Raw genomic sequence first — 24,976 nt, 5'->3', positions numbered from 1 at the left:
CAATTTATCCACATCCTTCTTGTAGTGTGGGGCCCAAAACTGGACACAGTACTCCAGATGAGGCCTCACCAATGTCGAATAGAGGGGAACGATCACGTCCCTCGATCCGCTCGCTATGCCCCTACTTATACATCCCAAAATGCCATTGGCCTTCTTGGCAACAAGGGCACACTGCTGACTCATATCCAGCTTCTCGTCCACTGTCACCCCTAGGTCCTTTTCCGCAGAACTGCTGCCTAGCCATTCGGTCCCTAGTCTGTAGCTGTGCATTGGATTCTTCCGTCCTAAGTGCAGGACCCTGCACTTATCCTTATTGAACCTCATCAGATTTCTTTTGGCCCAATCCTCCAATTTGTCTAGGTCCTTCTGTATCCTATCCCTCCCCTCCAGCGTATCTACCACTCCTCCCAGTTTAGTATCATCCGCAAATTTGCTGAAAGTGCAATCTACACCATCCTCCAGATCATTTATGAAGATATTGAACAAAACCGACCCCAGGACCGACCCCTGGGGCACTCCACTTGACACCGGCTGCCAACTAGACATGGAGCCATTGATCACTACCCGTTGAGCCCGACAATCTAGCCAGCTTTCTACCCACCTTATAGTGCATTCATCCAGCCCATACTTCCTTAACTTGCTGACAAGAATACTGTGGGAGACCGTGTCAAAAGCTTTGCTAAAGTCAAGAAACAATACATCCACTGCTTTCCCTTCATCCACAGAACCAGTAATCTCATCATAGAAGGCGATTAGATTAGTCAGGCATGACCTTCCCTTGGTGAATCCATGCTGGCTGTTCCTGATCACTTTCCTCTCATGCAAGTGCTTCAGGATTGATTCTTTGAGGACCTGCTCCATGATTTTTCCAGGGACTGAGGTGAGGCTGACTGGCCTGTAGTTCCCAGGATCCTCCTTCTTCCCTTTTTAAAGATTGGCACTACATTAGCCTTTTTCCAGTCATCCGGGACTTCCCCCGTTCGCCACGAGTTTTCAAAGATAATGGCCAATGGCTCTGCAATCACAGCCGCCAATTCCTTCAGCACTCTCGGATGCAACTCGTCCGGCCCCATGGACTTGTGCATGTCCAGCTTTTCTAAATAGTCCCTAACCACCTCTTTCTCCACAGAGGGCTGGCCATCTATTCCCCATGTTGTGATGCCCAGTGCAGCAGTCTGGGAGCTGACCTTGTTAGTGAAGACAGAGGCAAAAAAAGCATTGAGTACATTAGCTTTTTCCACATCCTCTGTCACTAGGTTGCCTCCCTCATTCAGTAAGGGGCCCACACTTTCCTTGGCTTTCTTCTTGTTGCCAACATACCTGAAGAAACCCTTCTTGTTACTCTTGACATCTCTTGCTAGCTGCAGCTCCAGGTGCGATTTGGCCCTCCTGATATCATTCCTACATGCCCGAGCAATATTTTTATACTCTTCCCTAGTCATATGTCCAACCTTCCACTTCTTGTAAGCTTCTTTTTTATGTTTAAGATCTGCTAGGATTTCACCATTAAGCCAAGCTGGTCGCCTGCCATATTTACTATTCTTTCGACTCATCGGGATGGTTTGTCCCTGTAACCTCAACAGGGATTCCTTGAAATACAGCCAGCTCTCCTGGACTCCTTTCCCCTTCATGTTAGTCCGTAAGGTTCACGTTGCGCATGTGCGATGTTGTTCTTAGCTCAAGTCTATGGCGAGCGGCCCCTTCCCCCCGCGTTTATGCGAAGGAGCGGGGAGGCTCTGCACCAGCACGTGCGGGGGCTTGGTTGGTTGGCCCAAAGCAGGCAGCTGTGAGGTGCAGACAGGCTGTGCTACTGGGGGGAGCGGGGGCCATGCTAGCTGTTGGCTGACCCTGTGCACAGTAGCTTTGTGCCATGACTACGTTTTATCCATTTGAATAGCATGAGATAACCAGGCTACTGTTCCAAACCCAGCACCTCCCTGCATTTATTAATGCCAGCCCTACTTTTTTTTTTTAATCGTGTAGGAGGGGAGAGAACTAACCCCACCCCAATATCCATGTCCTATCTCACTAAGGCCCTCATGCTGCTGGCTGGTGACTCACCCCTCATTGGGGTTAAATCAAGGCAGGACAGTGCAAACCCCTCACCATCCACTCCCAGACACTGGCTTCTCCATCCAAGATGGTCCATGTCCCATGGCGGCACCAGGTATCTCTTTGGGGTAGCATACTGACAGATGAAGTGGACATGTCAGGCACTGGGTCTTTCATACAATCATAGACTATCAGGGTTGGAAGGGATCTCAGGAGGTCATCTAGTCCAACCCCCTGCTCAAAGCAGGACCAATCCCAATTTTTGCCCCAGATCCCCAATTGGCCCCCTCAAGGATTGAACTTACAACCCTGGGTTTAGCCTTAGGGTTTTGTTCAGTGTTACTAACTCTCATGATTGTGTTGTGAAACTTGTGGTATTTGGTGTCTTTTTTCTTAAACCATGGGATCAATATGAGTGGTGTGTGCACGTGTTGTGCGCTTTCCAGGAACAAATGCATAAAGATGTTTTTACATCTTATCAGTTAAACAGGTGCCTATGTACTTTTGAACCGGGGCCTATAAGCCTGATCCAATGTCCTTTGAAGTCAATGGAAAGATGGTTGTTGACTTTTGTGAGCATTGGGTCAGGGCCCATATGTGTTAGAGTACTCTTGCATATAAAAGTGCCATAATTTAAAATAGCCAACCATCTAGCAAAACTATGGGACCTGATTTTCCGCAAACCAGTAAGAACCAGAGATGCCAATTTTTCTATTTAGTACGGTATTTTAAAACAATTCCTAGTTTCTTTGAAGATTGTTGATATTAATATTAATATCTTAATATTATACTAGTGAGTTAATTGTTTAATTAAACTATGTTAAAAGAACACTATTAAGGTTGCAAAGTCAACTACTCAAAAATTAAAAAATCAAGCTTAATTTGTTCTCCTGTCACACATTCATTATGATACAGTATTTACCTGCATGACCACATACTATTTTTTGCGTCATTCAGTGCTCAGGATGGATGGTGTTCACTTAACAAGCAGCTATTCAATATTTTGTTTTCTCATAATAGTTCAGTGCGTGGCCCCAGGTCTTATTGCACAGTATCCAAACCCTGCTCTGAAGATAGAATTATTAATTTCCTCCAGGAGGCACTGCATAATTGAGCCTTAAACCTGCAGCTGCTTATTACATTATCCCATGCAGACTCCTTTGTCTAACCTGCAGTGTTTCATATGCTCCCAGTTTAAAGTTGGAGTTTATTTTTAAATTCTCCATCACAGATAGGCTATGCATAGAATGAGATACCTGCATTCGCTTCTCCACATAAATAATCCCAGGCTTGTCAACTACCAGGCTCTCCAACGTCAAACTGGTAGAAATTTTTTACTATTAATCAAAATGCAAGATATATATTGAGTTTGAAACTGGGAAAAGCCCTCCCCAGTCCAGTATGCAAAGCACTCAGGAAAGAATCCACTACATCCAAAAACTGCCCTCAAACTTTCAGTTTCCTCTCGTTGTTACTTCCGTAATTTATATACAAAGGAAAGGTGAAAAATGAATAGTGTTTTGTCCATGGTTTGCATTAACTTTAATACATCACTTGAACACATGCAATTTACTGCTCTGACAGTGATAGAGAGAATATTTCATCTTCTGTTCTTTAGTATCTACATTGTTTCCATTTGATTTTTGAACATCTTGACCCTGTAAATTATAGGAAAAAACATAAATCACAATCTGAAGATTTCTCTAGGTTGTTTTTTTTTTAAACTTCTGATTCTTAATGTATTGAAATGCTCTTATGCATCTGTTTACAATAATGTTTAATCTGAAACTGGATAAGACTCTCTAAATCCTGGTTATTGGGGCAAGTATCTCTCAGCAAATAATATCCAAACAGATATATTATGCCAACTTTTCTGAAAATAAGTCACTTTTGATTATGAACAATCATTGGCAACGTTCTTTGACTTACCTCAGTCGTGGCTTTTGGAAAAGCAGACCAACATCTTTGCCTGTGGAAATTACAAAGATAGGTTGTTTCTGTGACATAGGAGGTTTTCTGTTTGGTGTGCTAGAACCTGGAATGATATCCTAACATCTTCTGGGCAACAAAGATGAAAATTATTTTCTAACTGAATTAACTGACCGCTGCCCCACATCCATTTATAAATGGACACTAAATGGTGCTGTTACTGAAACTGCTAGAGGTGTATTCTAACTCGCGGGTGGTGGAAGGCATATTTCAAAAGAGCTGGATAACCCCTATAGCCCAAGGGAAAGGTTGAAATTATTGTTATTTATAGTGTTGTAACACCTGAAGGCCTCAATTAGGCTGGGGCCTTACTGTGCTTGTATATATAATATACTAATATAGTAAATGACAGATCCTGTAACAAAGACCTTACAGTCTAAAAGAAAACATAACAAGTGTGTGAAACAAGCAAGCAGGTAGGGGGACATGGACAGGAAACACTAACAGTAGAATGTTTTAGCATAGACTAGCTGTGAGCTCAGTTCACAGGTGTAATAAGCCAATCAGTAGTAATAGTTGCTATTATCTCAACTTGATTATATGATACACCTCCTCTCTGATACTATTTCTGTGAATCAAAGAAGGAGCATTAGGAATTCCCTGTCAAGACATCTACAGAAGATCTGATTGATATGGACAAACATCTTTGTATTAGGATTACCAACCCCACAGGTTTGTCCTGGAGTCTCCAGGAATTAAAGATTAATCTTTAATTAAAGGTTATTATGTCACATGATAAAACCTCCAGGAATACATACAACCAAAATTGGCAATGCTACTTTGTATTAAAAAGAGTTATTTTCAGCTAGAAGGGGCTGATCATGACAGTGTTCAGTTATATAGATTTTTTTTCCCTGCAAAAAGGGCCCTCAGTTGATAGTATCTATTATAAAAAGGGTTGATTTTTAAAAAAAAACTTTTATTCTGGCATTTGAACTGTATGATGTTTACCTCAGCTTTCTGGCTTTCATTTTGAACTTCTTTATTAAGTCTTCCAGATGCTTGTTTCTTTTCTCTAAACTGTCAGCAAGAGACAATGTAACTGTTTGTACACTGTATAGATATAGATGTATCTATCCTTATTTTTCAGTACAAGTATTTTTATTAGGTACAGTACAGAAATTAAGACTATCAAACTGTCTCTTCTGCATGTACTGTATGTGAAGACACTGGGTGGGTTGGATGCAAGGGGTGGGGGGCTTGAAGGGTGTATAGAAAGCAATTTGGGCAGCAGTGTTATCAGTGTAACACCACATTCTATGTCTGCCTAATTTTTCTTTCAACTCAGAATGGTGCAGTGTGTTTGTGTTCCCAGTGCCTGGCTGAGATCGGCACTTGAATGAGAACAAGCTGGCTGAAGCTAAATCCAAACATGATGGAGGTAAGCGTGTGGGACAGAGAGAATTCTTGGGGGTACAGCAGGGGTTATTCTTACCATCCCTGTTGAAGAGGTGTCCCACCTTTTGTCCAAGAGGTTCACAACTGGGGGTGCTTTTGGGTCCCCAACTGCTCCTATAATCTCAGGTGCCTTTAGTGGCTAAAAGTGCTTTGTACCTGCAGTTATTATTCTTAGATCTGGACCTTGCTATGGCTATTCATACCATTGAGACTTCAAGGCTGGATTACTTGGCTATTGAGCCAGGTTAGTCACCAATATTCCAGGAACTACACTGGTTTCCTATTCACTTCTGGATTCATTTCAAAGTGGTAACTTTGGTGTATAAGGTTCTGATGCAGCAAAACACTTAAACATGTGCTTAATTTTAAACACTTGAATAGATGCCTTGATTTCAGTGGGACTTCTCATATGGTTAAAGATGAGAACATGCTCAAGTGCTTTGCTGAATCAAGGCCTAAAGTCTTGGGAGGTTTGGGCCTGAGTTACCTAGAGACTTCCTCTCCTCCCATGTTTGGTAGCAGCAGCTGAAATCAGATGAGTCCCACGTGGCCGCCAAGGATATCAGCTCTGGCAGCTCCTTCATGGAACCATCAGCATGGGCATGTACCTGGAGCAGATCACTCCCATCCCTGATGCCTGTCCATTTTGCAGCATGAGGGAGACCCTGGCACACATTTATCTGCAGTGTGCCATGTTGCAGGCCCTTTTCCAGTTCCTTCAGAGCCTCCTTTTGAGGTTCTGGCTGCACTTTTCCCCACACCTTTTCATTTTTGCACACCCTTTTCATGGCCCCATGAAGTCACAAGACCTCCTCATCAACCTCCTCCTGGCGCTGGTCAAAATGGCCATCTACGATACCAGGAGGAGGATGTTGGATGGGAAAGTACTCACTCTGTGACTGTGGGGCCTACTTCTATTCCTCCCTTGTTTCACACATCCAGGCAGAGTTCCTCTGGGCAGCATCCGCTGGCTCCCTAGCCATCTTTGAGAAGCAATGGGCACTGTCCGGGGTTCTCTTCTCGATGTCCCCCTCTGAATCCCTGATTTTGAACCTAAGACCCTCACTCTTGTCCCTGCTTAATCATTTGTTGTCCCGCGCGATCACTTGAACCCTGGGTTTAATTGCTCCTCCTCTTAGGCTGTGGGAAGAGTCTTCTGATAAGGGCGGACTTGCGCTAGAATTCAGTAAATCAAATGAGGCACTCCAGATATCATTCTTAGAATGAAATATCTGGAACTGTTAGCAGGTTGTTCTCACTGAATATCACTCAGCTCAGGAAGATGCTTGCCTCTGGTGAACCAAGAGAACCCCAGTATGTTGACCCTTAAGACACATTGCCTGCCTGAGTGGTGGTGGAATTGCATGTTTGAAGAGTTGGTGAGTTGATATTTAAATTGTTTTGGGGGAAAATCTCTTCCTTTAAAAATTGTATAAACTGTATTTTCTTACACATTTTTATACATGCACCTTGATTTTGTAATTAGATGCATTTTATTAATTAAATATAGCTTTTATAGAGAAGGCCTACACAATTTAAGAGAGAATTAGAACATGTCTATAGAATTTTTAATCAGGCTAGGAAATCTAGAAGACAGGGTACTGGACCAGGAGTCAGGACACCTGGGTTCTACTGACCTGTTGTATGAACTTGGGCAAGTCACTTTACCTCTCTGTGCCTCAATTTCTCCTCCCACCCTTTGTCTGTCTTATTTATTTAGAATGTAAGGCCCAGGTCCTCAAAGGTATTTAGGCATCTAACTCTCACTGATTTCAGTGAGACTCAGGTGACTCAGTACCACTGCAGATCTAGGTGTAAGGTCTTTGGGGTTAAGACTGTGTCTTATTATGTGACTGCACAGTGCCTATCACAATGGGGCCCAAATCTCAGTTGGGGTCTCTAAATAATAATAATAAATACATATCTGATCAACCTATACAATTCAATAGTAAGGATATAATTCTCTATTAAATTCTGTAGTTTTCTAGAGTCATTCTATAGAGCCATATAATCCTGTCGGTTTCAGCCCTATTATATTTCTATAGGACTTTTCTAAAAGGTAAATGACTATTGTATATAATAATTATAACTAATAATAGGTCTTATTGGAATATCTTACAATGGGATTTTCCCAATAAAGCATATACTTTACAGAGCACACATTTTACAATCTATTACTTCACTACATGTATTACTAGACTATTAAGTCAAAGTTTTCAAGTTTTGTTTTTTGTGCCTACATTTTTGGATTCCAAAATTGAGATACCCTGGGCCTAAAGTCATTTTTGGATTCCAAAAGTCATGAGATCCCACAATTCTAATTGAAGTCAATGGGATTTGCAGATCTTTAGCATCTCTGAAAATCAGGCCCAAGGCATCTCAGGTTGGGCATTCAAAATCTGAGGCCACTTTTGAAAATGTTGGTTTTGGTCACTGAGCCTCTCAGTCAGAGTTTGACAGGCTTTTTAGTCTTCCCCATCTTGTGCTGGATTTCTCAAATTAGAAAAGAATAACAGGAAAATAAAGCATGTTTTAAAATTGTAGTAGGCCTAAAAATAGATCCTGAATGTCCCTACTAGCCAGACAATGGAAGACCTCAGTAGAAAAATAAGTTTTAACTTGTGTTTTTAATCCCCCACCCCTCCCCCGTGAAATCCTCTGACACTTACTCTATTGATAAAGATAGTCCATAATACATATTTCTGTGGTATAACTGACACCACTAGTCCCATGCAATCTATATGGGATATATATCAGCCTTGGGAAAGAGGTTTGGATTACATAACCTTATTATCTCTTACATATTTAATCAACTGCATGCTTTTACAAACTCAGACCCTGATTCAGGGCAGCAGTTCAGCACATGTTTAACTTTAAAAGCATGTGCTGAAGTGCTGCCCTGAATCAGAGCTTCAGTGACCAGTCCTGCAGAACCTTATTTACAGAGCTTGGTGTTTACTACCCTTAGCAGACCTGCTGATGTACTTTGTACTACTCATGGTAATAAGTAGTGTGCATAGTGCAGGATTGGGCCTTGTCATTGTTTCCATGTCATTTCCTGTCCTGTAACAGTAAAATAAATTTGTTACCGGGTATGATGTCATATTCATGTGGAGTCTGATTCTGCAAGGTGCCAAGTGCTCTCTGCTCCCATTTACTTTATTATTGGGTACCCCATTTGAGATCTGAAAATCAATGGGACTTGAGAGCACTCAGCACCTCAGAGAAATGGGTCCTAGGGGTCCATGCCTGCTCCTAGTGAAATAATGGCAAATCTCCCATTGACTTCAAAGGGGTTATGATTAGGCATTGAGGCTGGGATTTTCAAAAGCACTTTAAGAGGTTTAAACTTCAAGCTCTCATAAAATTCATTAGGATTTCAGACAACTAACTGCTTTGTGTTCCTTTGAGAATCACAGCCTTAAGAGTTTTAATTTCCAGAAAGGAATTGTTGCTGTTATACTGCAACAACATTTTCTCAAAAACTTTCAGATTTTTTGTTCTGTCTAAAGAACAGTGATAACTGTTTGAAGATCAAACAAATAAAAAGAAGTTGAGAAATAATATGTCCTGTCAGCTTGACCACTTTTGATGTACTTGTCAGACACAGAAGAAATAGAAACAGAAGATAGCTGTTGAAAGATCAAGTGATCTAGATAATTTTTTTGTCGTCGTTAAGGAGAAAGGTGGAACTGATCATGACTCTTTCAAGTACATTAGGAAGTGTAGCACAATGGATGAAGCACTCCAAATAGCCACACTTAAAAACATTTCCAGCTTCCATTTGGTGTTGGTGGGTTTGTTTCTGTTTGTTGGTTTTGGGAAGAAGATTGATACCAAAAAATGTTATAAATAATATACAAGCCTCAAGCTGTATATATTGCAAAGCTCTTATCCCAGTTCTCAACTGGAATGGTGCAAGTTGGCCCTAAATTAGGCATAGCCAGGCCTGGGAAAGGCCCTCATTTTAATGGGATGCTCAGGTAATGTAAGGCAGCCATAACAACTTCTATGTCCCTCTCCCATTGCCACTGTAGGGAGCATGGCCAAAGCTCCAGAGGCTCCCCTGCACTCTGACAATCCACAGATGTCATATCAACTCTTCGGGACAGATGTAAGCCAATGAGTTGTAAATTGGTCCATTGCAGCTGTGTAAATTGGTCCATTGCAGCTAGTGTAAGCGGGACTCACCCTTAGGCTGCTCTAACATACATTGTGTGAATGCTCCATGACACATCTTTACCAAGATAAGACCACCTTTGCAATCCCCTTCCAAAGATTCACTGTTTACTCCATTGCTGCAGCTGAGGATGGAGGCCTATCCTTTTAGTTTCGGTGATATGTATTGTACAAAACAACTGATCTTTGTTCTCATGTTTTATGTTGTACAGTATCTAGCACATTTCAGTAATTATAAAATATAAAAATACTGTCATATCAAGGAACATAATTTATTCTTTGTCTCCCTGAATAAGGGAAGCAAGGGAAAATCTCTCTCTCTCTCTCTCACACACACACACACACACACACACACACACACACACACACACACACACTTCTCTGCAAAATGAAGAAAATCAAGTAATTAGTTCAGTCAACCTACTATGATATCTGGGAACTTGCTATCTCAAGCCTTTGGTCAGCACATTCAATAATTTCCTCATATGATGTTACCTTTCAAAATAAAATCATCAAGCAATTAGCTGCTGTATAATATCTAAAACAGCAAAAGACAGTTTCCACAAAGCAATACATTCTCATCTCCATAGGTCTTGCATTTGTATGTGTTGCTCCCACTGTCCCTAATGAGCATTCCACAGCTATATCCTACTTGTCCTGCTCATGCAGATAATTCTACTGATTTTAGAGGGACTAACCATGTAAATAAAGTAAGCAGGACTTGGCTCATATGCTAAGTTTCTACACATACTGAGTTTAGCTTCCTTTTCTATCAAAGTATATCAAACCCAGCTCTGTGTTCTTTAGAGGTTTCCCATCCAAGTACTGATCTGGCCCAACTCTGCTTACTTTGTGAGATCTGACAAAGAGTTCACAAGTCTAAGAAGACAATTAAGATAGGTCGGAAGAGGGGGAGAAACATACAATATAAACAAATGTCCTGAAAATGTCAACTTTCCATTGTGTCAGGTTAACATGTAAAGTTTCTGCTATACACTTGTACCTTGCATGTCAAGCTACCCAAATCTCCTTGAAGCTTCTCATTTTCTCCTGTGAGTCTCTTACATTCTTCTTCCTTTAGTGCCAGATGGTTTTCCAGTTTTGTAATCTCAGAAAAACAACAAAAATATTTCATTGACAATTACTGTCTTAAATGTGTCCTGTTAAACATCAGAAATAAAGAGCTACCACTCAGAATGGAAGAGTGGAAGATAGATGGCAGCCATGACTTCCTGAAAAGGGATAGTGGTCTTTGCAAGCCTTTATTTGTCACTTGTCTCAGTTCCCAAACTGTAAAGTGAGGATACGCTGCTTGTACTTACTAGGGGTATTGTGAGGCATAAATCATTAATATTTGTAAAGTATTTTGAGGCTCCCAGATGGCAAGCACTATAAATAGAAAATGCCATTACTTATCACCACCAGAATGTGTCTGTGTTTGTATGTGTATGTAAATATATCCATAGGAGTACGTAAGGTTCACCAGACTTAGGAAGTGAACTAGAATGCAGTGTGACAAAGCATTATTGTACACTGTTTTCCAACAAAAATAACTTCCAAGGCCTTATTCTGTCATATACTGGTTTCCTCACCTGGCAATGGAGGTCATCACTTTGCTTATGGTATTCACCCAGTTTTGTTCTCAGCAAATCAAGCAGTTCTGTGCCACTCCCAGTTTCCTCTTGACCAGCACCTGCATCCTATGGATAAATGTGTCATTAAGGAAAATTGGGTCAAATCCAATATTAGTCATTATACTTGCTTCCTTTTCTATAATAATGGATTTCAAGTTCCATAATGTAATTAGTCCATTTTTACAACTATTGTCCAAACCACTCAATCTACCAAAGACTAGTTTGGTCTTCAAGGTTTCCAACACACTCATTTTTTAAAAAAATTGCTTGTCAAAATCAGGACAATATACTCTCTGGGCCTGATTCTCCACTTGTTAATCCAGGTTTAAACTGGTGTAATTCTGCTGATTTTAGAAGTGTTACACTTACCTAAAACTGGAGTAATGCAGTAATGACTCAAATCCTCTATTTAGTATGTTTACATTTTCCTAAAGACTACATGCCAGAATTTAAAATGTTTGGTAAACGTGACTGATCCACAGAGTTCTATTCATTCTGATACAGCTTTTTAAAGTGTAAAATGTAAAAAGATTATGGCACAGAATCTCACCCCAACTCCACTCCCTTTGTGACTCTCAAGCAATGTAAAGGAAGCTGAGACTCACTATAACTAAGGCTAAGATTTTGTCATGGTTATTTTTAGTAAAAGTCACAGACAGGTCATGGGCAATAAACAAAAATTCATGGAAGCCATGACCCCTCTGTGACTTTTGCTGCTGTGGCTCCATGGGTTCCCCCACCACTGTGGCGGCTGGGAGCTGTGGGGTTTCCCCTCCACCCATGGCAGGTAGAAGCTGCGGGGGGGACCCCTCCGCCCCTGGTGACTGGGAGCAGCAGAGTGACCATATTTCCTAAAGAAAAAATTCGGACACCCCCAGCTGCTTGCCTGAGATGTCCCCCTCCCCCGCACAAGGCTGTCGCCTGTCACTGGAACCCCGAGGAGGGCCCCCTCAGGAGTCTGTCACCTGTTGCTAGAACCTTGCAGGGGGGCCCCTGTCGCTGAAACCCTGCTAGGGCCCCGCTAGCTGCCACCTCCAGAGTCCCACAGCCCCTGGGGCTGAAGCGGAGAATGTCACGGAGGTCTCTAGAAGTCGGATTCCGTGACTTCCATGACTTCCGTGACATAAACATAGCCTTAATTATAATTCCCATGCAAAGAATTCCCCCAGCACTGGATGTCCCCAGATGGCACACAGATGTCAGACAGGGCTCTAGGCTGCCTTCCTTGCAGGCCCTGGTGCCAGGGGTATATCAGGACTGGGAGTGTAGAGCGAATGACCAAAGTTTGACTCCCTCAGGCATTCCCCAACTGGACCATAGCCAGCTGGGAGAGGTGAGGCATGTGGCAATGGAGTATGGGTTCTGGGAAACAAACACATCCAATTCTGAATCCTGACCTACCTACACCTTGTCTTCTTGATAGTCAATAAAAATATAACAGCTCTTTTACAGATAGGGCATGAAATTTGGAAAGGGAGAGGAAGAGTGAAAAAGGAGGCCTGTCTACACTAGGTAAGTCACTATGTTAATGAATGGGGTAGCACCGCTGGCACTGTCTTGCCCTGCAACAGAGCAGTGTGACTTCATTAGACTGTTTGGTTTATATGTATTAGTGCGGTGATTCCAAACACACCCAACTGTTATTGTACCTATGCACTGAAACGCCTTCCCCAAAGTTCCCTGCATATCTGTCCACAACAGGGGCACTGCAGCAGGTGCTAAGCTGGCAGAACTCGGATACACACATCTAGTTTTTATTGTACTGTTAGTAGTAGTGTATTCGTCTTAGCACCCAGGGCCCTAATCAGGACTGAAACCCTATTGTGTTAGGCTCTATACAAACACAAAGGGTATGTCTAGGCAAAATCACAGGGTGTGCAGCTCAAATAGACTTTCCTGAGCTAACTTTAATTTAGCTAGCTCAGATCCTGGAGTAGTGAAGCAGCAGCAGCACATGCTTAGCATAGGCTAGCCCTTAAGGTAGTTATCGAGGGTGCTGGGTTGGCCTGTGCTGCGGCAGCTTCACTCCAGGACCCAAGCCAGCTACATTAAAGCCACTCTGGGTTCATCTGCTTAAACTGCAATCTAGACTCACCCACAGAATGAGACAATCCTGCCCCTGGGGAACTAAGTCATATTTTAATCTAATATCACCGTATATTAATACTGACCAAACACCAACCTATTACCTCTAATTTCTATAACTGTTGATAATGTTGAACTCACCTCAGTCACTTGATCTTGGGAAGCTTTCTCATGAATAATTAACTCTCTCATGGCTGCTATGCTTTCCCTGTGTTTCTGTAACTAAATATTTACAGTGATTAAAGTACGTGAAAGAGAGAATATATGCCGCTCAAGTATAATTTATTTTTAACACATAGCAGAAAAACTATCAATCACACAAGCAAATCTTGGGTGGAGAGACTCCCAACCAAAAAATACTGCCTTATAAAATGATAGACAGAGCCTGGGTGTAGTACGTTATTTATATCACTTCAGTATCCACAGAAGGAAGCACAGCTACCAAATGTATCCAATTTATTCTGTTCAGATTTTTGTATCATGCCCATTGCTGTGTTCATCCAACAATTTTTATCACTTCTCATCCCAGTCCAGGCACCTATGCAGGGGTACAGCTGCATGGAGATAGTTGCAAGATCTGGGCCTTAGGGATCAAGAGTGCCTGTTAGACCCTAGCCCCTGCTGAAACCCATCCCTCCCCTGGAGCTGGCTACAGATCTGTTCCTTAATTTATTTTTTATTTATTTTGATTTTCATATCAATTTTCTCTTTTCTTCAGACAGAACAGCAAACCTGGGTACATTAAGGGACATTTTGTAGCAGTAATAGAGTGCAGCAACTGACATTCCCTTTAAAGAAATTCAGAGTTCCAATTGCACTGTCATCTCTTGTAACAATATTTTGGTATCAATACAGGGGCATAGTCACTCTGTAAAATAGTATGTTTATAAAAGCCTATTTATAAGGCGGTATCCAGAACGAAATGTGAGGATCAGAAGCCAGGTTCCCAAGATAAGTCAGTTTAACCAGCCATTCAAGGTTAAGCGGGAGAACAATTTGATTCCATTTAGAAACATATACTGAGTAAGTTCAAGTGTTATTTATTCCTTCTCATAATACAGGAACAAGGGGCCACCAAATGAAATTAATAGGTAGAAGGTTTAAAACAAACACAAGAAAGTATTTTTTCACGCAACGCACTGTCAACCTCTGGAACTCCTTGCCAGAGGGTGTTGTGAAGGCCAATACTATATCGGGGCTCAAAAGGGAGCTAGATAGATTCATAGAAGATAGGTCCATCAATGGCTATTAGCTAGGATGAGCAGGAATGGTGTCCCTAGCCTCTGTTTGCCAGAAGCTGGGATTGGGTGACAGGGCATGGATCACTTGATGATAACCTGTCTGTTCGTTCCTTTTGGGGCACCTGCCATTGGCCACTGTCAGAGGACAGGATACTAGGCTTGATGGACCTTTGGGCTGACCCAGGATGGCCGTGCTTATGTTCCACCACTGTACAGCACAAGGTAGGGTGGCAAGATTTGCAGATGCAGAGTATTCCCCATCCATAGTACTAGCAATGGAGCTTGAATGCTTCACCACAATGGGCTTGGTTCTAGCTCCTCCTAGTGGACCAGTACAGAAGGTATGGACACTGCACGCAGTATTGGCACACATCCTAGCATACGGCAATGTACCTGCCATTTATCCCCATTCTTTAGAGTCATGGAAAAGTCATTGCCTGAATTTGTTCTCGGTAGTCTTCCGAATTAAGCAGCCATACTATTTGTCAGGTTGCTGAGTAAATGGTTTCTACTGTATAAAATATTTTGACTGGAGTTTTGACTTACACTCCAGTGGAAACCTCTTGGCCAATTTAAAAGGTGATTAACAGAGGGATATAATACCCAGACCCACAGATCGAGGGCACTATTTTGCTGAGTTTGCCCCAGAAATTTGGGAACATATCTCAGCAGGAATTAGAATTATAAAAAACAGCATCATGGAATTATAGGTGATGCCTTTTATTGGAAAATTCAGAATTAAATGGGTAAGCTTTTGAGGATTGCACCTTCTTCATCAGGAACCAAACAGAGATTCAGACCCTGATGAGGACAGTTTGAGTCTCAGAAATGATTTTCATAGTCATTCCCATAGAAGACATCACCTAGCATTATGTTGTTGTTTTGCTGAATCTGTCTTTCTTCTCGGGACAGTCTGGGCTGGCAGGAGCCTCACTTCTACCTTCACCAAGAATGAGGGAATATTTACCTCTTTCTCCAAGGTTTTCTTTTTAAGGGTGACGTTCTTCATTTTTTCTCCCAATTCAGTAATAATTTCATTCTTCTTGGAATATTCAATGGTAGAATCCATGTCCTAGTAAGCATAACAGTGAGACAGCATTAACAACGTTTAAACAGTCAAACTAATGAGATTAACCAGGCCTAACTGAGGTCTGTTCAGAGCCATCAGGTTCTGAACTTGTTCCCTAGACCAGATAGTGCTGGGAACAGTAGTGACTTTAGGGGGAAAGAACACCTAATATTATTGTTCAGTGACATCCCGATGGCCTGCCCAGAGATAGTTCAGATTGATTTTGGAAGCAACCACAACTAGAGGTCCTTTGCTGGAAGTCCAACCACCAGGCTTTTAACCATGTAACAGCTGTACCCTGTGATCTGCATCGGCTGCTTTTTAGTTTCCAGGTGAAGTTTAAGGTGTCTGTTTTAACTTACATTGTCCAAAATGGTTTGGAACCACCTGCCTACATGAGAGACTGGCTCCCTCCCCTTGAGGCACAACCTCATCTGTGATCAGTGGAGGTTTTTGTAGCTGGAGAGCCCTGGCTTAAACAGGAAGGGCCTGCTGATAGGACATTTTCCATGAGAGATCTGTGACTCTGGAACTTACTTCCCCCTTGGTTTACCAGAGCACAGATTTGTGAACCTTCCAGACATGCTGTAAAGGACCATCTTTCTTCTCTTCCTGTTTGGGAAGCATGGCTTGAAGGACATGGATTGAATAATGTAGGGAAGCGGAGGTTAGCTAGGATTACTGTCGTGGGAAAATATAACTATGCCAGTGGTGGGAGATTTAGTTTATTACACATAATGATTTCAGTGTTACCTTATCTATTATAAAAATTCATAGAGCAATAGGTGGACACTTGAAATAAGTAAAAAATGAATGACAGAAAGGAAGAATTGAGGGGAATAAAAATAATTCCCTCTCCCTCCCAAAGACTCCCCAAGGATTTGCCTGTGATTAAAATTGAAGGGTAGGCTTGAAGTCAAAATGGGAGCTGTTCTTTGGAATTTTATGTGTGCATTATTTATTTTTATTACAATAGCAACTAAAGGCCCACTATGCTAGCCATTGTGCATACACTTAGCAAGATACAACCTCTGTCTCAAAAAGCTTACCATCCAATTAGACTAGACAAACTAAGGAATGGGAAAAATGGAATATTATTCCCATTTGATAGATGGGAACGGAGGCATAGAGAGAGTAAAGCCCTGGCTCCGCAACTGATGATGTGCGGTTGCAGCAGTACACCCATGAATAGATCAGTTCTCTTCACTGGGGCTCCATAGGGGCTCACTGCCACTACATGCAGTTAGCTGAAGGACCAGGACTCAGTGACTTGATCAATGTTATACAGGATGTCTGTGACAGAAATTGAACCCAGATTTCCTGAATCCCAGTCCAGTTGTGCAGAATTTGACCCCTGGTTTCAGTTTTGTCCTTTGTTCTGCTCTGAATTTGTCAAAGAGGGCTTAAATAAACACTCAAAATATTGAATAAAATATAGACATATTAAGAAATTAAATGATTAAATAACAAACATATCCATTATAGGAATAGCCAGTAATGCTGTTGTACATCATGAAACAGCCATACAACTGAGGAAGAATTCACCACTTCATTGATGCTTGGGTTTTGCAAATTCTTTACTCTTTTCAAACAATGAACTAAAATTAGTCTAATATCAGTTCTAAATTGTCCATCTGTCCATTTCTCTCTTCTCTTCTTCCGTGAGGCTTGTAGATGTTCTGCCATGCAAGGAGTCCATACAACTTTAAAGGTCTTCAGTATGGTTTGAATAGAATAGGCCAGTGCTCCGTTTCCTGTACATGCCACATACTGTATTACCAATCATTATTAGCCTGTTTCCCATTGACTTCAGTGGGCACTGAGTCAGGTCCTAGATGCGAGGGGAGACTCAGGCTTCCAAGCTCTCCCTATAGTACTGAAAGAGGAAAATTACTGATATATTTTTAAAAAGATTATCACAAGGAATGTCATACAGACTCCTGGTACCTCTAGCAAGATTCAAACGGAATATGTCGACACACACTATGGAACTTTTAGTTTGTGGTAGCAGGGTCCACTCAGCAAGTTAATGCATGGCAGGCCAGTGGGCTGTAAATTCGCACCCTGGCTTGCTGCAAGCTAACTCACCATGTAGGCAAGCCCCACTTTTACAAACAAAGGCCCTGCTCCTGCAATGTGAACTGCATGGGTGAATCACTGCATCCACCTGGATCCCTGTGGGCTCTGCCCACATGTTGCTCAATGCAGGATTGGAGACTTAGGGAGGACAATGGAAGGAATAAGCTATTTTATACCATTGCATCTAGGGAAGGAGTCCAAATTTTTGAAAGGTGTTATTATTTCACAGTCTGTGTAGCAGGGGTGAAATCCTGGCCCCATTGAAATCTATGAGAGTTATGTTATTGATTTCAAAGGGGCCAGGATTTCACCCCAGTTCTTGCAACACTGTGAAACTTCACATATCCACTTGCATACTGGCAAGACCTTTTCTCATTTCCATGGCTATGAAACATTAACATTGCAAAAGAAATCAAGAATATTCAGAAATTTCTATTTGCAAGATGAAATAGTCACCTTCATGAGGGATACAAGAGAGAACCATCCTTGGATCCAGTGGAGAATTTTCATCCTGTTCCAACAGTTCATTTGTTATTTACTGTAAATTCTCCCAATATGTTTGTAGTTTTATACAATTCCATAGTATCTGTGTGAAGTCAGCATCTTCTGTACTACAGACCAGATTCTTTGCTGCATCTGGTCAATGTAAAGTACAGCAGGGAGGACACAAATGAGCCATTCTGCAGCTCCCTGACTTTCAGATTGGTTCTGTCCCAGTCCTAGCCCTGCTGTAATTTACAGCATCTTGGTAAGTGCTCGAAATCTGTGTGTCGCGGGACGGGTTTAAGAGGGTTGCCAGTGCAGGGCTGGTGCTAGGGAGTGGCAAGCAGGGCAACTGCCCGGTGCTCCATGCCACAAGGAGCCCTGTGAAGCCGAGTTACATAATTCAGCCCGAGCCCTGCTGCCCAGGGCTCAAGCCCAAGCCCCACCTCCTGGGCTGAAGCCGGAGCCTGAGCCCCGCTGCTTGGGGCTGAAGCCTGAGCCCAAGCTTAAGGTAGGGGGTAAAAAAAAAAATGTTAAGTACAAAGGTGGTCGCCAGCAAAAGAAGGTTGAAAAATACTTCTCTAAACTATGCCTAAGGGCATGTCTACACTGCAATAAAAGACACACGGTATGGCTGCTGTTGGCCCAGGTCAGCTGACTAAAAATTGCAGTGTAGATGTTCAGGCTCAGGCTGAAGCACAGCTCTGAAACCCTGCGTGGGTCTCAGAGCCTGGGCTCCAGCCCAAGCCCAAATGTCTACACACACTGCAATTTTTAGCCCCAAGGTCCAAGCCCTGCAAGCCTGAGTCAGTTGACCGAGGCTCTGAGACTTGGTGCTGCAGGTTGTTTTTTATTGCTGTGTAAATGTAGCCTTTGTGACCAGCTAAGACAAACCAGAGCACAGTAGCACTCTGGCCACACCTCCAACACATCTCCTCTGCCAAGCCATGGAGCAGGGTAGCAGCCAGTCATGCCAGCTCTACTCCAGGGGAGGACACCCCAGGCTGGAGGAATTTTCAACTGAGATCCCATTTTGGCCCCTTAGTGCTGCCAGCATGGCACAAGTGGGCTGAAGAGGCTAAATAATTTGGCCCTACATCTCCAACATTGTTTATCTCCAACACATTCTTCTGTTTCCAGTAGACATTGTCTATCAAGAAATAATGTGATGGTAATGCACAAGAATTTTCACATTCTTTATACAATTGCTCAGGAGTCGCATGGAAATATTAATGGCAGCCATCGGTTCCAGAGATAGAGGACACTTCATAGCTACCAAATCAGTTCCCCTGGGAATTAAGTCAAAGGAGCCAGAAGCAACCACTGAAAATGTTTCTTCCCTGGTTTGACACCTATGGCTAAGCCAAGGATACTATGCAGGTAGGTATGGCCTACACCAGAAGCATTGCTCAAAATGCAACCTTGTTGCTAACCCTACTTCAGCTCCACTAGTGTTAGCAACTCACCAGCACTCACTCACCAGAAGCCTTTCTTTAGCAGCAGATCATAGACACACATTTGGTCTAATGCACAGTGCTTAAAAGGCTGGCAGCGACATGGAACCTAGTCTACACCCTGGCTCTCAGCATCGTTACGCTGGTGGAGCTGAACCGGTGTTAGCAAAAATGTCCCTATTGTAGTCAAGACCATAAAGGCTTACCGATAAGAGGAGAGAAGTAATTTGATATTTTTCATTAACCTCAGTCACAATTACTTTTCTTTTAATACATCTCTCGTGTGTGTGTGAATTTAATGCTCATGAAGGGTGCCGGAGTGACAGTCCTGAACAACATCGACCTCTCTGTATCTACAGTATAAATAAAGCAAAGTACAGGCAGCAGCAGTGCATGCGTCCCGGCAGCATCCCTCAAACATGCTCTGGAGAAACCACCTCTAGGAATGAGACAGTAATTCTGACTCCATGCTCATTCAGGCATTGAGCCAAAGTCCAGCAAGACTACTACTAAGGGTTCCAATGAGCGGAGGTAGTTTTTGTGATGTAGATACCTGTCCACTGGAACTGGACTGAGACCACCAAATCATTTCATATAGGCCACCAAATAGTCATCAGATGGCTGCAGACTTTGCTCACTACCTATGTTGGCTGGATTTGAAAGCAGCGTCAAAACATTTCTTCCACCTGTTTGTCAGTGGAAGGGAGTAGTCTGAGTGGGGTTTTGGCAATGCTAGAAGAAGTTTCAAGTACATCTCCATCTTTTTTTTCTTCTTCTTGCCTTTCCATACATGGACAGAAAACGTTGCCTTGGAGCCAGCAACCTAAAATCACTTCCAAGCTAGAGTTACCAGCTTAGCAGGAGAATGGGAGCTCAGCTGCGTGATTGTGGCTGGTTAAAGTTGCAGGGAGGAGTTAAAATAATACGTTTTTGTTTGTTTGTTTTCAAGACATGTCTGAAATTTCTTTATTTTAAATACAGCAAGAGCGAATACCAGGTGACTAGCTCCAAATGGATCTGAAATCAGTGCCTAGGACCTGTGTAGATAGGCATTGACAGGGTTGTTTTGCATTACCTGGCAGGTAAGTAGTCCCTCTGTGAGGGACAGAAGGCTGCGAATTTTAGATAGAAGCTGGGATGCTCGCTGCACATATGGAGAACTGAAATGGTCTTCTTCGCTGTGGAGGTTTTTCTGGATTAAATCAGAATGCATCGACTTCATATCCTGTATGGACACATTGGGGTCTGTCAGATTACAGGACAAAAAGGATGCCTCCCAAATGAAAATGCAAGTAGTGTGCATAACTAGTCTTACCAAAGAAAAGCTATATGCAACACAGGATTCTCACCAGCTATAGTTACCATTCATAAGGAAACCTTCAGCATGAAATCTGGGGACTGAACATGAGTACATGACACTGTGCTCTTAGTTTTTACAATGATGCTTGTATACTTCATGTTCTGACAAGGATCTCCTACATGGCCATTAAGGGCCAATTCCTATTTACCAGAATTTCTCCCCAAGGAAGGGACTATGTCTTCTTTTATATTTGGAAGGGACCTAGCACACCATGAGTGTTGGGGAACCTTAGGGAAGTGGAGCTTTCAGTTCCCACAGAACAAGCAGCGTGTCTCTCCTACCCAAGATACATCCTGAGATCTGTGGGGCCACCCTGCTGGTCTCACACATCAACAGAAGTATGATACATTCGTGCAAAAGTCCAGTAGTTCCTCACTATTCCTGGTTCTCCCTGACTCTCTTAGTAACTGCTCCCACTAGCTCCCCACTGGACCTATCCCCATTCTGTGAGTTTGACAACACAGAGCTGGAGTCTACATAAGATAGTACATGGAAATCCCAAGAGGTGGTGGGAGCGGGGAGGAGGAGGATGACCCAGTCATGCCAAAATCATGTAGAAAGGTTTCTGCAGTGCTGGAAGAAAAAGGTATGATGCCACATTAGCTGAATCCCCCTCCCTCTGACATAATTTGGGACAAATTTGGTGTGCACATTCCATTCTTTAATCCGCTCCGTTGCGGGGGGGATGGATGTGGACACAACTATTTTTCCATTTAAATTTACTGTACATTTCAAATTACAAACTGTAAAACTTATCTCCATTCTATGTAATCCAACGTTTGTGTGAGTCATGTATAAGATATTTCCCATTTTAGAGCCCAATCCAGCAAAGCACTTAAACATATGCGTATCTTTTAATTGCAGGAGTAGTCCCATGTACTTAAAGATAAGCACATGCTTAAGTACTTTTTTTGGAGTAACTTAGTTACTCTTAGTACTTAATCCTGTTCCTGCACTTCTTACTCAGTCAGAATTTCCACTGGAGTCAATGAGAGTTTTGCATAAGTAAGGAAGAAAAGGATCATGTCATCTGTAGACATGAAAGTGTAACTGCTATTTCTATAATAAAGCATTCTTCTAAGAAAGGACAGCACATGTCCTAACATACCAGAAGAAACCTCCTCAGAATGTGCATCTTCCACTCTATTTCTTCTTCTTTCTTCCTTAGTTCTTCCTTCTGTATGCCAATTTTATGTCCGAGCCTCTGGATCATTTGATACTGCATCTGCTCCTAGCATGAAGACAGCAAAATTAAAGAAGAAATCAACATATGCTGCTTATATCTCTGCTCAATACAAAGGCTCATTTACTCAGACCCATACTCTCGCCTCTCACTGAGAAAAGGGGGGAAAAAAGATAGAAAAATACCACTTTTAGGGGACCAAAACTCTCCCCTCTCCCCAAACACACACATTTTGAACGCCATATTTATTTCAGTGAGGGATTTTAAATACATAATCAGTGCTTACAACCACAACATTCAGACTGTAAAAGTTGCATTTAGCAGCTATTTGTGACTTGCATTTTATGCAAGTGTGTGCGTTTGCTATGTGTGCTTTGGGTGAAATTCACCTCTGTATACAGAGGCAGATCAAGCCTATCACCACTGAAGCCTTCAAAATAGGTCTTAAATGGGGCACAGGCCTTGTGCTGAGCTTCTGTGGAGGGGTGAATTTCACCCCATCTAAAAAAGTGAAGGAAAGGCACATGGTGGTCACTGAGTATATAAGGCAGTTGGGCTCTCTATTCTAGTCTAAGTAACATAGGTTCTTTTACTTTTTACAGTAATACAGTATGTCAAGGTTCCAAAGTGTATACTAATACCTTTACTATTTGTGACTCCCTGATTTTGTCATACTGTTCTTTCCACCTGTCAGTTTCAAGCTGGAGAAAACGATTTTGCTCTCTGTCTTTCGCTACCTGTTGCTGAAGCTCTTGGTTCTCTATTTTGAATGCACTGATCCGTTGTTGCATTTTCTCTGTCTCAGCCCGCTCGTTTTCAGATTCTGTTTGCAAGATTTTAATCTGAGCAACCAGCTTGTTATATCTGGACTCCAACTGCTGCCTTTCTGCCAGCCAGTCGTCTTTCTGTCTCTGAAGTTCTGCCTGAAGGGACAGGAGTTGTTTCTCTGCATTCTCCTTTTCTTCCCTAAGTCTGTGCAAGGTGGAAGTGGCAGTCTTGACCTCATGATCCAGTTTTTGTTTAAGATGCCGCAGCTCTTGTATTTCTTGCTCTTTCCTGCGTATCGTCTGATCCATCTGTAAGCACTGGGTTGTAGATTTGGTCTTCTGCTCCATCTCTGCCTCATGCTTTTCTTGAAGGAGACTATAATCAGTTTTAAGTTTTTCCAGCTGCAGCAGAAGGGCTTTTCTTTCAGCCCCAGCTTCCTCAAGATGGTCCCTGGCACTGGATAAAGCCTCCTGCACATTCTTCAGGCAGTTGTCAGTCTCAGTCTTCTCCACAGTGATCTTGTCCTTTGCTTCAATTAGATCTTCGATGTTCTTCTTCAGCTTGTTTATGGTGTCTATAAAATGCTGCTGCTGGACAATTTCCACCTCTAGCTGTTTAATCTTAGTCTCCAGAGAAATGTTATCATAGTAAAGATCCATGATTTGGGTATGCTGTTTCTTCTGGTCCTGTTCTACTTTCTTCATGACCTCATCCAAATCCATACTCCCCTCTTCAAGCAGCAGCTTCTCTATTTCTTTAATCTTCTTCTCCAAAAAATTATTATCATACTGAAGATCCATGATTTGGTTTTGCTGCATTTGCTGGTCCTGTTCTAATCCCTTGATTACCTCATTCAAGTCCACATCCCCCACCTGAAATAGCCATTTCTCTGGGCCAAGCGCCGAGTTTTTTGTCTCATACATATTGAAGGATGCTTCAGAGGGACTCAGGCAGTGACTTCTTGTACTATAAGATGGGAGAATTCCTCTGTCCCCTTGCTTGCATTCTTCTTGGCCATTGAGTGACATCTCCAAAGACTGGAATAAAGACTTCTCAGATATACATGCTCCCTGGGGGACAACCACAACCTATTGTCACTTATTAGAAAAACAAAAGCATACATGACTTGATTGGCTCTGACTGTCTGCCTTACCTGACTACTTCACCTGAGGATAATTTGAATGAGTTCCATTTACTGTAAGAGAACCAATATTGTTGCCATTTTACCATTACAAACAGGAGGTCATATCCTGCCCTCTTTAGTCAGTCCTTCTTACTCACATTGCATTTCCATTAACTTAAATGGAAGTATTACTTATCTGAGAACTGAATCAATCTGGTTCAGGCATAGCAAAGCAAAACAAGGTTAACAGATAAATATAAATTTTCAAAAACACTTTTCATAATCATTTTTTTCTTTTGAAATTATTAACTCCTCATTTTTGTAACTGCAAAAAATAAAATTGCAATAAATTCAAGACAGAATCTTTCCCAACCAGAAATAGGATGCTGTGTATTTTCCTGGACTGACAATGAATAAAAAACAGCATCTCTCTAGGGTCCCAGTTCTGCAATGGCACTCATGGCTACTGTGTCTGTGCAGAGCCCCAAGGAAATTAATGGGGCTCACAGGGTGCCATTGTAGATTTGGGTTCTAAATTGTGTTGAGCAACCATCTTACAACAGGAATTTATTAAACTCAAGCCATCAGGCACAGCTATTGCACAGGATAGCATGAAAGTGGAGACAGAGCATTGAAGTTGAAAGGGCAAACAAGACCACAGATAAAAAATGACTTTCACTGATCCGTGCAACAATGTATGTATTGAATTTCTGTATGGCCTACATAAGGGAGATGTCACTCAATGATGGTACAATTCAACCAAAACAGAGATAAAGGGCCAACTGACTTCAGTGGGACAGAACTGGGTATCAGTTCTAACACAAGAACTGGGCCTAACACAAGAACTGGGCCTAACACAAGAAGGCCCTGATTTTTGAT

The 24,976-nt window shown here is 42.2% G+C and overlaps 1 protein-coding gene across 1 annotated transcript in view; it reads right to left on the bottom strand.

Annotated features, from left to right (window-relative positions):
• Positions 1-3,602: 3,602 nt before the first annotated feature.
• The window catches only part of CAGE1 (cancer antigen 1), a 29,453-nt gene continuing 8,079 nt past the window's right edge, over positions 3,603-24,976 (bottom strand). The window contains exons 6-16 of the mRNA XM_073329635.1: positions 22,848-24,044; positions 22,132-22,254; positions 20,739-20,888; positions 15,546-15,650; positions 13,479-13,559; positions 11,211-11,318; positions 10,622-10,726; positions 10,043-10,113; positions 4,993-5,061; positions 3,982-4,021; positions 3,603-3,710 (exon numbers count right to left, since the gene is read on the bottom strand). Of these exons, the coding sequence (XP_073185736.1) occupies positions 3,603-3,710; positions 3,982-4,021; positions 4,993-5,061; positions 10,043-10,113; positions 10,622-10,726; positions 11,211-11,318; positions 13,479-13,559; positions 15,546-15,650; positions 20,739-20,888; positions 22,132-22,254; positions 22,848-24,044 (2,157 nt within the window). The remainder of the gene's footprint in view (positions 3,711-3,981; positions 4,022-4,992; positions 5,062-10,042; positions 10,114-10,621; positions 10,727-11,210; positions 11,319-13,478; positions 13,560-15,545; positions 15,651-20,738; positions 20,889-22,131; positions 22,255-22,847; positions 24,045-24,976) is intronic.

The sequence above is a fragment of the Lepidochelys kempii genome, chromosome 2 (assembly GCF_965140265.1).
Source record: "Lepidochelys kempii isolate rLepKem1 chromosome 2, rLepKem1.hap2, whole genome shotgun sequence".
In the NCBI taxonomy this organism is placed as follows: Eukaryota; Metazoa; Chordata; order Testudines; family Cheloniidae; genus Lepidochelys; species Lepidochelys kempii.
The sequence above is the reverse complement of the archived record's forward strand: the minus strand, read 5'-3'. Positions and strand labels throughout refer to the sequence as shown.